At 41.1% G+C, this 12,170-nt stretch overlaps 1 protein-coding gene across 1 annotated transcript in view; it reads left to right on the top strand.

The window, feature by feature from the left end:
• LIFR (leukemia inhibitory factor receptor alpha) overlaps positions 1–12,170 on the top strand; it is a 71,170-nt gene that overhangs the window by 9,970 nt on the left and 49,030 nt on the right. Inside the window, exon 3 of the mRNA XM_006874676.1 lies at positions 3,475–3,611. Coding sequence (XP_006874738.1) covers positions 3,475–3,611 — 137 coding nt within the window. The remainder of the gene's footprint in view (positions 1–3,474; positions 3,612–12,170) is intronic.

Below are 12,170 nucleotides of genomic sequence, written 5' to 3'. Positions count from 1 at the left end.
TATTCCCTGAAATAGTTCCCTCACTTTTGTCCCTATTTTTTCATTGATGACCTTCATAATTCTGGGGTTCACATTCAGGTCTGAATCCATGCTGAAGTTGGTTTTTGTATAAGGCGTAAGGTGAAGGTCTTGTTTCAATCTGTTGTATATAGCTTTCCGACAACTGGGTTTTTATGACATAGTGTAAATCAGGGGTCATTGTAGTTAAGTGCCATCAAGTTGATTCTGACCCATAGTGATCCTGTATAGGGTTTCCAAGGAGCAGCTGGTGAGCTTGATCCACCGACCTTGCAGTTCAAATGACTTTGCCGTCTGATGCATTAGTTCACAGCACCATACGGGTTGTTGTTGTTGTTGTGAAGTGCCATCGAGTCGGTTCTGACCCATAGCGACCCTGTGTAGGGTTTCCGAGGAGCAGCTAGTTAGTGAGCTTGACCCGCCAACCTTGCAGTTCAAACGACTTTTCAGTCTGGCACATTAACCCACAACACCACACCAGGAACCTTTTTTCTACTAAGGCCTACTTGGATATTTGAAATATCATTCGTGGATCATACACATTTATCAACATAAAAATTAGCCTGCTATATTTGGTTATTTAATTAACTAGTCCCTAATGTGATGTCTGTGGGAGAAAGATAAGGCTTTCTGCCCCCGTAAAGATTTACAGTAGCCTTGGAAATCCTGTACAGGGTCGCTATGAGTCGGAACTGACTCCATGGCACATCACCACCACCAATGTGATGCTAGAGCTGCGGTTACTTTGGCAGGGCCGGACCAAATGATTTTGTGGGCCTTAATACGTACGAGCTGTGGGCTGGACATTCGAAGAGCACAGAATTCTTCAGTGAAGGATTGTTGTTGTTAAGTTTCATCCAGTCAGTTTTTAACTCAGAGCGGCCCATTATTGGGTTTCTTTCTGAGGAGTGGCTGGTGGGTTTGAACCACTGACCTTGTGGCTAATAGTCTAGTGCTTTATCCTACAACTCCACACCAGGAGTCCTTGGGGATAGGATTAAAACAGTAGAAACACAGCCGTTAGAAGCGTAAGGACCTAGCTGGAGGATGTGTCATGTTGAGAAATAATAGCTGCACATTTGCATCTTTTTGTTTAATAAAGATTTCTATGATTTTTTTAACAAAACTTTTTTTTTTTAAACAGGTTTATTTATAATTGTTAAAAAGTTGAACTAATGAAAGTTGTTCACTGAAATATTTTGACTTGCATTAATGCTTTATGTCCCCACATTTATATTAAAAATTCACACTAATAAAATGAAAAAACTGCCAATATCTAATTTCTGTCCTCTATTTCTCTATTTGCAATCATATACTTAGGTACCTTTGACCCCATGGGGGGAAAAAAATTAACGTTCAGAACTACCAATAACAGGAAGAAGAGATTTTTTAAGAATGAAATGTTTCCCATGATAGTGGATTCTTAAGCACTTTCTCCACATACGCGACATGCTAGCTGCGTGTCTTTTGGCATACTTGTTACACATTTGGCATGGATAGCACACAGGTTGGTGTCTTCAAAAAGGCCAACTAGATAGGTCTCACTTGCCTCCTGCAAAGCACCACTAGTAGCTGCACTCTGGAAGCGGCAATCTGTTTTGAAGTCCTGAGCTATTTCTCGCACCAGATGCTGGAGAGGAGTTTAATTCAGTGATAACATCTAATTTTACTAAGCGCCACAGTCCCAGGCCTGTAACAATAAGGTTTCTTCACCCCTCCAATAGAGGGCGCACTCTTATGAGCGGCTTTTGTATCCAGTTGCTTCCTGGGTGTTTTCCCACCGGTTGATTTGTGGGCAGTCTGCTTTGTAGGAGCCATGGTTTAGAGACCTCATCACTTAACTCCACTTCTCCTTCAGCTGGAGCTTGCGTCAGCGCTGCAGCTGCTGTGAACACAATTGAAAGATGGCCGACACCCACAGTCATACCTTTTGACTTACCATCGTACCATTAATGTTTTTCGCAGTTTCTGGTCGATACCTTTGTCACTTTTACCCTACTGACCGGATCTTTTTAAATACCTGTGTTTTGTAATTATTTTATTATGGTTTCCTTTTAGTCTTTCCCCTCAGGTTTCGCTTCCTCAACCTAAACATTTTAATGTTTCCTGTGGTTCCTCGCTCAGCCCTCTTACTCTTTTCTTCTTCTTGAGCAGTAGTTACATGTACCACTAGTCTTCTGTGTGTCCTTTATGCATGTCTCCCAATCTAACACTGAGCTCTGCACTGAAGTTTTCATGTTTAGTATTGAAACTAACACACGATGTTGTCATGGCTAGCAGAATATGCATGGAGCATAGATCCAGCCATTGTGGTAGACCATGTGAGTACATGGTAGACTGATAACGCAGGAGAAGGGTTCAGGACACTGGCTCCCAGACCCCTGCTCACCCCGATCTGCCCTCTGCCCTGACTCCAGCTAGCCTGCCTTCCCCACCCTGGCCACCAGCCCTGAGCTCTGACTCAGAAGTCCCTCACTTACGTTGTTAGCCTCTGCATCTCAGTTACCTCTGCTTGAAATGCCTTCCCCCTATGCCAGCCTGGCAGAAGAGCCCGGGTGTTTGGACAAATTGGGATTCACATGCTTTTTTTTTACTGGTGCCAAGCATATTAAGATATGGCCCTTCCCATGTTCTGCTTAAGAAATAAAAGCTGTAATTTGTCTCCTAAGAACAGGTATCATTTGACCCTAATAACTTACTGATATAAGGAAGCCTGGTGGTGAAGGGTCAGCACTTGGCTGCTAACAGAAAGGTCGATGGTTTGAACCTGCTAGCAGTTGTGTGGAAGAAAAGACTTGGTGATGTGCTTCTAAAACATTACCGCCTAGGAAACTGTGGAGACAGTTCTCCTCTGTCCTAAAGGGTAGCTCTGAGTTGAAATCGACTCAAAGTCACATAGCAATGTGTGTGTGCAGACGAGGAGGCTTTGAAAAGTATATGTTGTTATTGTTGTGTGCCATGGAGTTGGTTCCAACTCATAGCGACCCTGTACAGGGTTTCCAAGGCTGTAAATCTTTACGGGCACAGAAAGCCTCCTCTTCGGCGTAACAGCAGGTAGTTTCGAACTGCTGACCTTAAGGTTAACAGCCCGATTCGTAACCACTATGCTATATGCATTGTAAGTGCATGTGTATATACTCCGGGCCGCTATATACATGCTGTTAAGTGCCACTGAATTGGCTCCAATTCATAGTGATCCTGCACAGGTTTTCCAAGGAGCCGCTGGTGGGTTAGAACCACTAATCTGTGGTTAGCAGTCCAGTGCTTACCCTACAGTGCCACCCAGAACTCCAGTGTATATTTATGTACATAAAAATGCCATGTGCGCGAGGGAGGCTTTTATGAGCCAGAAGAGACTCCAGGGCAATGGGATATATTTGGTGTTACTCAAGTTTTTATGAAAGTTGCACTGTTGATTTCATCAGCTACATTAAAGTGTTATTTCTTAATTTGCAGGTTCATTTGTTACCAGTTAGCGAAAACAAATATGAAAATCCCAGCTCTTGCACGTGGTGATCATGAAATAACAATAAATGCTCAACATGATTTTAGAAGTTCTACAAGTAAATTTACACTAAATGAAGAAAACGTTTGTAAGTATTTACTTCGAAGGAAATCGAATTTCAAGTAGCTCAGAACCCTGCTTTTGTTAGTATTTTGGTGCTTTCCTATGGATAGAAACTTAGTATTGTTTAAAAGTTTTTGTGAATTAAGTGAAGGTTTACAGAGCAGATCATCAGTTTTACATTCAACAAATTACACTTTGTTTACTTTCAGTGATTGCAATCCCCTCCATGTAATATTAAGTATCCCAGTTCCTCTCTGTGATTCTTGTTTCCATTCCAGCTTCTTTCCCAATCCTTCTGAACTTTGTCCTTAGGTGAATGCTGCTCTTTGGCTCTTTAATGGTTATTTTATGTTGAGGATACCTTACTAAGGTCGTTGTCCCTCTAAATACCTAAAATTGAGTCACAAGAGTGAGTTCCATTTCAGATCTGAAGGGTGATTGTGGGCTGTAGTAGCAAGTTCCTCAAGTCTCTTTCTGACCAGTCAGCCTTGTTGTCTTATTTACAGCTTGGAGTTTTGTTCCACATTTTATACCACTCTATCTAGCACTTTCTAACATGATCCCTTTCAGAACTGTTGGTAGTAGTAGCTGGGCACCATCTAATTCTGGTTTCAGGGTCACAGTGACAGATGTTCATGTGGTCCTTTAGTCCATTGAACAAATTGATTCCAAGTGTCTTCAGTTTTCATCAGTCTTCTTTCCTTTACACAAGAAAACACCATTAGATGTACCTTAGATAGCTATGCTCATGTACTTTTAAGCTCTCAGTCATTACTCACAAGAGCAGGATGCAGAACATCTTAGATTATGTTATTACAGTTGACTGTGGTGTTCCCCAAGACCTGGTTCCTGATCCCCCAGGCCCAGAAACTCATTCCCTCAAGCTGTTTGGTAATGTTTAAGAAGTTTTCATAATTTTGCCCCTGTATAATTTAGTATTCCTTTAGGATTTTAATTGTTGTACTGATTCTTTTCATCCATCAACTGTAGTATGGCTTGTATATTATAGTTAAGACCAGGAAGGAAGTAAACATGTCTTCTAGTCAGAATGGATGTCACAGAGTTCAAGATCCTTCACTCAGTTTGATATGCTTCCCTTAACCCATCTTGCCTCTGATTATTATACACCTTTCAGAGTTTCTTAGACACCCCTAGTCCATATACTTCCAAAAGATCCTTTTCTTTCCTTGATGTACCTTTAGCCGATCTGTCCTTCTCCTTTGTAGCACTTAGCACATTTGTATCAATAATTTATTGTGTAATTAGTATAGTGTAGATCTCTCTCAAGCCATGGTATTTTCAATAACCTCGTATGGATGCGAAAGCTGGATAGTGAATAAGGAAGATCGTAGAAGAAGTGATGCCTTTGAATTGTGGTGTTGGAGGAGAATACTAAAAGTGCCATGGACTGCCAAAAGAACCAATAGATCTGTTTTGGAAGAAGTGCAGCCAGAGCGCTCCTTGGAGGCCAGGATGGCTAAGCTCCGTCTCTTATACTTTGGACGTACTGTCAGGAGAGAACAGTCGCTGGAGAAGGATGTCATGCTGGGTAAGATGGAGGGTCAGAGAAAAAGAGGAAGACCCCCAACGAGATGGATCAGCCAGGTGGCATCATTGATGGCGTCAAGTGTGGCGGTGGTAGTGAGGTTGGCCCAGGATCGTTCATTGTTTCGTTCTGCTGTGCATGGGGTCGCTATGAGTTGGTTCTGACTTGGTGGCACCTGACAACAACAACAGGTCTCTCCCACAAGAATATCAGTTCCGTGAAGGAGGTACTTTGTCTTCTAAATGTAGCGCCTAGCATAGTGCCCTCAGAGTACTATACTACAGATTTGCAGATTGAATACGTAGAACATATGCTACAAGCAGATTGGAAGCACCAAATAAACCCAAGCTGACAGAGGTGGACATTTTGCTACACAGCAAGATCTTACAAACCCTACTACTCTTGACTGTTTTAATGGTGGGCCAAGCACATTTGTCAGCCCCTGACAGCTGTTAGGAGACAACATTATTGTGGTATTCGAATGACTCTCTTAAGGATGACTTTTTGAAGTAAGGGGAAGAAAATCAATGACATGGCTGTTTGTCCTGTTTCATGGATAGGGGAAGTGGTGTGTGTTTGGGTGGTCCATGTCTGCAGTGGCACAGATGGAGGCACAGTCAACAAAGCCGGCTGTCATTGGACTTTGAGCCTGTTCTATTTTTGGCAGAAGTGCGGTCACTGTGTGCAGTGCTACTGAGGACTGTCTTTTAAGATACTAATGAAAAGCTCCATGTTGTTATTTTATTTCTTTTCTATGTCTCCTTCAAGACAGAATATTTATGATTTTGAAATATTTAAGATAATGTTAATTGGGAAGTTGATTTTATATAAATCATAAACTTTGATCTCAAAAAGTTTTCCTTTTGATAATACAAGTAGTACATTCTGTGCAAAATGTTCAAATATCTAGGCAGTTATGAAGAAGCAAGATCAGCCCTAATTCCAGCACCCATTTGTTGTTGTTAGGGGCCATTGAGTTGGTACCAACTCAGCAACCCTATGCACAACAGAATGAAACATTGCCCAGTCCTGGGCCAACCTCACAATTGTTGCCACGCTTGGGCCTGTTGATGCTGCCCCTTTTCCAATCCATCTCGTTACAGGTCTTCCTCTTTTTCTCTGACCCTCCACCTTACCAAGCATATTCTTCTCCAACAACTGGTCCCTCCTGACAGTAGGTCCACAGTATGAGAGACGAAGTTTGGCCATTCTGGCTTCCAAGGAGCATTCTGGCTGCACTTCTTCCAACACAGATCTGTTGGTCCTTTTGGCAGCCCATGGTACTTTCCATATTCTCCTCCAACACCGTAAGTCAAATGCATCAATTCTTCTATGGTCTTCCTTATCCAGCACCCAGAGAGAAATATTATTAACCAGTATACTTTCTGGCCATATATCTATCAAGAGTTAATAGTGCTTTATAACTGGTGATCAGAAGACACATCAGACACATTTTCAAGTTATTATCTGTTTGTTGTTAAGTATTGTCAAGTCAGTTCCAACCCAGCAACTGTATATACGGTTTCTGAGGCTGTGAATTTTTGCCAGAGTAGAAAACCGCATCTTTCTCCTTCAGAGCAGCTAGTAGGCTCAAACTGCTGACCTTATAGTTCATTGTCCACTGCTTATCCTACAGAGCCACTATGTTGCCTTTATCTCTATAAATCTACATTATTTTAGTGATTGATGGTATTCCTCTAAATGCAGGAATCATAAGTATTCTATTATTGGCTGTGCATTTTTATTTACAGCATTTCAGTATTGTAACCAATGCTTAAATTAACATTTTTTGCAGATTTAAAAGATACAAATTCCATAATCTTTTAATTTCATTTTTCCATAAATTTTTTGAAGCCCCCTCATACTGTGAATTTGTCTGATGATTTACTTAAGTTAAATTCCTGGAATTACCATTGCTGGAATAAAGATACTCCGATTTTAAAGATTTTTAATATAAATTTCTCCAAAACTGTACTCTTTGTAATTCCACACATGGCAATTAGAGTACCTGCTTACACACATCTGTGCCAATACTATTACCCATCTCTTATTTTACCACTCCAGTCCGATTGTTGTTGTTGTTAATGTGCCATTGAGTCATTTCTGACTCATAGAAACCCTGTGTAGGGTTTCAGAGGAGCAACTAGTGGGTTTGAACTACTGACTTGATGGTTAGTAATTTAGTGTTCATCCTACAGTGCCACAAATGATGTTGTTGTTGAGTGCCGTGGAGTCAGTTCTGCCCCATAGCAACCCTGTGTAGGGTTTCCAAGGAGCAACTGGTGAGCTTGAACTATCGACCTTGCAGTTCAAACTGACTAGGCAGTCCAGCACATTAACCTGCAGCAGCACACCAGGACTCCTGTTGTTTTTGCATGTCTTAAAAAAAAAAAAAAGTTGTATATTTTTTGACTGTGTATTCATGCAGTGTTGTGGGCTAAATGTTGGTGTCAACCGCAAGGTAAGCAGTTCAAACCCACCAGGTGCCCTGCTGAAGACAGACTGGTCCTGTAAAGATTTACAGTCTTGGGCACCTTAAGGGGCAGTTCTTCTCCAACTTACAGGTTGCTATGAGTCAGAACCGACTTGATGGTAGTGAGTTGTTTTTGTTTGTTTATATATTCATGTCCTTTGTAATATTTCTCTTGTTTAAGGCAGCTGTTTTTGGTTTTTTTTTGTTGTTTTTTTTTTTACCATTTTGAACCAGATAATCAACACTATTTGCTTCTATTCCCTCTGTTTTTTTTTTTTCGGAGGGGGTGTGTTCACCAAAACACTCAGGAATATATAATCATTTACACAACCAAATGGCACATTCTGTAAGCCTGCCTCCTGGTCGCCAGCTCTCAGTTCCTCTCTTTCCATGAGTCTAGAGTCCTCAGCTGCTCTTTCTTTCCATGTTCTCATCTCTGTCTCGTATCTCTGGTGTCGCTGTTTCTCTGGATAGGGTCCTGCATTCCACTTGTACTCTTCTCCTTTGAAGGTCCTAGAGTCCTCTATTCCTAGAAAGTTAGAATAACCAGTCTCCCGTTTTTCTTACAAAATTTCTGCCTTTATAGTTGTGACAATTGCAATTAGTCATGATAACAGTCAGTATTGAAACATAAGAATCTTATCCCCATTTCTTTTCACCAAACCCATCTAGACAATGTGAAAACTAATCATTGGGGACTTTACCTTTCCCTACACACTCTGAAACTACAATTCCTCTTGAAAACTCATAAGCCAGTCACTTCGTGCCTGTATCGCCCCCTCATTTTAGGTAGCCAATGTCTAAGTTGCCCGTCCCTATCTATTTACTCTGTATACACAGGGGATAGCATTGGTAATTGATGTGAAGATGCCTTATCTCTCAGTTGGTATTTTGAGCTACTACCGTAGTGGTTACAAATTGGGCTGCTAACTTCAAGGTCAGCAGTTTGAAACTACCAGCTGTTCCATGGGAGAAAGAGGAGGCTTTCTGCGCCCGTAAATATTTACAGCCTCGGAAACCCTGTACCAGGTCGCTGTGAGTCAGAACCTACTCTACAGCACACCACCACCACCACATCCATAAGTATAGGTCAAGTTTATCAAATTGTAGCAATCTACACTTGTTTGCTGTATCAGAAATTGTATTTTTACCTTCTTCTAGTGGAGTTCTGATTATCAAGCCATTGAAGCTAGGTCAGATGGGTACTATCTGAAAGTTAGGGTGTTCTTGTGTGTCTCCCCTCACTTCATATCAGCTGGATGATTTACTCTGAGATCCACCTCTCTGTGGCTATGTCTTTGTCCATGGGTACCAGAGTCCCCAGATCTCACCACACTTCAGACCAACCAGCCCTTCCTCTTCTCTCTCATCTCCAGATCAGCAGGAGTCTATGTATGGAACATGGTTGAACTCAGCCTTTTTCTTCATTGCTGCTTTCCCCCCCTCTTCCACTTTCCAGTAGACCAATGTGGTCGCCAGCCAGCTTACATGCCTGCTCGTGTGTTCCCTTTGAGTTCCAGTCTTCGAGAGGGATTTGTTCTGAAGGGATTTGATTGCTTGCTTTGATGGCTCCCTAGGCAGTTTTTTCATCAGCAGTGCACAAGAGATCTTTCTCTATTGTTATTATTGACTTTGTCACATGCACTGACTCTACATGTGTTTTTCGAAGTTCATTATTGTTAGGTGCCATTGAGTCAGATCCGACTCATAGCGACCAGACATACAACAGAACGAAACTCTGCCCTATTCTGTGCCATCCTCACAATTGTTGTTACTGCTTGATCCCATTGCTACCTCCACTGTGCCAATCCATCTCATTGGGGTCTGATGCTTTTTTGAAGATCCTCCCAAGTTTTCAAGCATTATGTCCTCCTCCTGGGACTGGCCCCTCTTGATAATATTTCCAAAGTATGAGAGATGATTTCTCACTATCCTGGCTTATTAGTTACATTTTTGCCTAGTTTATAAGATAGAAAAACAAAAAAATGGGTAATATTTTTCTCAACAAAAGAGACTTGATATTTTCCTTTTACAAATGTTTAATTTTGCGATTTTGTTAGATATAAATCTGTCATCCTTACAGAATTGTTTGGTTGTAAGGTACAAGGACTGTAGTTTAATTTAATTTCAGATTTTTTAAATCTCATGGGTTCTGTGAAAGGGCCAGTTTGTGATACCAGACTGTTGTAGTAGGTACCCAGAGTCCTTTTCTGGAAACTACTGGAAGATGGAAGATGGCAGTTAGAGTCAGAAAGGCAAATCCAGACAGACTGTTAAGTGACTCAGTCCCAATTAATAGTTCACTGGTTTTTGCAAATCATCTAATTTATTGGTAGCATTTTTAATAATCACAAGACTTATACATATGTTTCTACTTAGCAAGGGAAAGTACAGTCTTTGTAAGACTTTCACTTAATGTCTAAGTTTTTTAAAATAACCTGAGAATTTGGATCCCTGTATTATTGTGTTGTTGTTATGTGCCGTGGAGTCGGTTCAGACTCATAGCGACCCTGTACAGGATTTCCGAGGCTGTAAATCTTTACGGGAGCAGAAATCCTTATCTTTCTCCCACGGAACAGCTGGTAGTTTCAAACTTTTGACGGTGAGGTTAGCAGCTCCATTCGTAACCACTATGCTACCAGAGCGCCTATAAAAAAGCTGGGGAAAGTTCCAACCTTTCTGATACTGTAAGGAAGAAACCATGTAGGTTGTGGATAACGCTGGATTCACTTTAGGAGAAAAACAAAAACAAAAGAAAGCAAGCTTTTGTTTAAATTTCTCCTGTAGCTGAAAAGTTCTGCGTTTCTATAAAGCAAGTTAACAACGTTTCATAGTTGTTAAGGAATGTGATCATAGAGCATGCACCTTAGGGAGACCTTCCATGTCCACTTTGAAGGAAAACAGTATGTGGATTTTTGGAAAATCCCTATTTTTATCATTATAGTTACTGCTATCTTAGGCTTGACCTATTAAAAATGACATGCGTTTTCAACAGTAGCCTACTACTATTTAGATAAAATTGAAATTTAGTGCATCTTTTAAGGAGAAAAGTATTTTACTTAATAAGTGTTACTTTGTGAAATATTCTCATGTTTTAGAATCCTTAAGCCATGACATGGTGACAGACATGTGGACCCATTAGTAGGAAGTTGAGCCCCATTTTTATAGCCGTTATGCGCCCCTCCAGCTCTGAGCTATCGGAAGCCCCTTGCTCTGTTCTGGTCACACTGACACCTGAGTTCTCCCTCTTCTGGCTTGAAAACAGCTGGCTGCTCAGTGAGTGGCCTGTGCTTTTCCTTTTTTAGCAACAGCTTCCTGCTTAAGAAGGCTCCTATAACACACTCCCCGTTGTCCCTTCATAGCCGTGCAATTGGTGACTTATCATTTATTTAATATAAGTCCTGTCTCAAGCTCTGTGGTCAGCAAATTTTAGCTAGATCTAATAAGTCTCAGGACTAATGTAAGATTTGTTGGTACCGTTTCTGCTCTTAATCAAATTCTACCCTTGCTCATTCCTGTAGTTTTTGTTTTCTGTTATTTATTTGATTGGTCTGTGAGCTTCCTGGGGAGGCATCAGGCTAGAAAAGAGACTCGAGAGAACGTGTCTCTGCATATCTTTTAAACAACCTTCTCCTTTACTGTATTTGGAGGAGGAAACATGCAAGAGTGTCCCGAGTCTGTCTGCCTTCCTTCCATAGAAACAAACCGGCTTGCTACATAACCTGCTACACGTTCTACAAATCTATAATTTCCAATCATTGACACTTGTATGAAAGACTTGACACCTTCCTTCTTTCTGCCAACTTTTACAAGAATTTACCTGTTTATTTCTGGTGAATGTCCAGACTCTTGAGCATAGTTTTCCTCTTGCCTTTTGTACAGTGACTTCTGAACGCACTGTTCTTTAAACTCTCTTCTCAAATATTGACAGTCTCTCTTTGAACTTGTTTTTTTTCCCTTGAGCCCAGCTGACAACCAGTTTCTTTTGGTCTCTGTGATCTCTGACTTCTCTGGTTTTCCTCCTTTTTCTACTCCATACTGTCAGCATTGCTGGCTGGAGTCACTGGCTCTTTGGGGATCATAATTCTCAGTAGCCATTTTGTCTCTGCATTTTCAGCTACACTCTGAGTTAATCTTAGCTTTTCACCCACAGTGCTGACTGACTTCTTGTTCTGTGGAACATGCCATTTGATCATCTCTTTTCCCCATACATAGTCATCTACAGCCAGTCTACTGTGTGTCTTCACAATGGTTTTGGATTTCTTTTGCCTTTCTTGATGCTTGGTGGAAACTTACATGAAATCTTGGATGTTTCCTCTTCTCTTGATAACAAATCCATCAAAAGATGTAACCATTTCTTTGAATGCTCATCAGAATATGCCCTTTCTTTTTCATTCAAGGCATTACAGTCCCTACCCTTATTCATCTAGCTGGCATTTCGCTGTCTCCTAATGATAATTTTGTCTCTTGTCTCAAATCCTCTGAAACTTGTGTTACATACCAATGCCCACCACCACTTGTCTGTCAGTTTGTCGTACTATAGTGGCTTGTGAGTTACTGTGATT

The sequence above is a fragment of the Chrysochloris asiatica genome, unplaced genomic scaffold (assembly GCF_000296735.1).
Source record: "Chrysochloris asiatica unplaced genomic scaffold, ChrAsi1.0 scaffold00293, whole genome shotgun sequence".
Taxonomy (NCBI): Eukaryota; Metazoa; Chordata; class Mammalia; order Afrosoricida; family Chrysochloridae; genus Chrysochloris; species Chrysochloris asiatica.
Note: the sequence above shows the minus strand (reverse complement) of the source record. Positions and strands in the feature narration are given on the sequence as shown.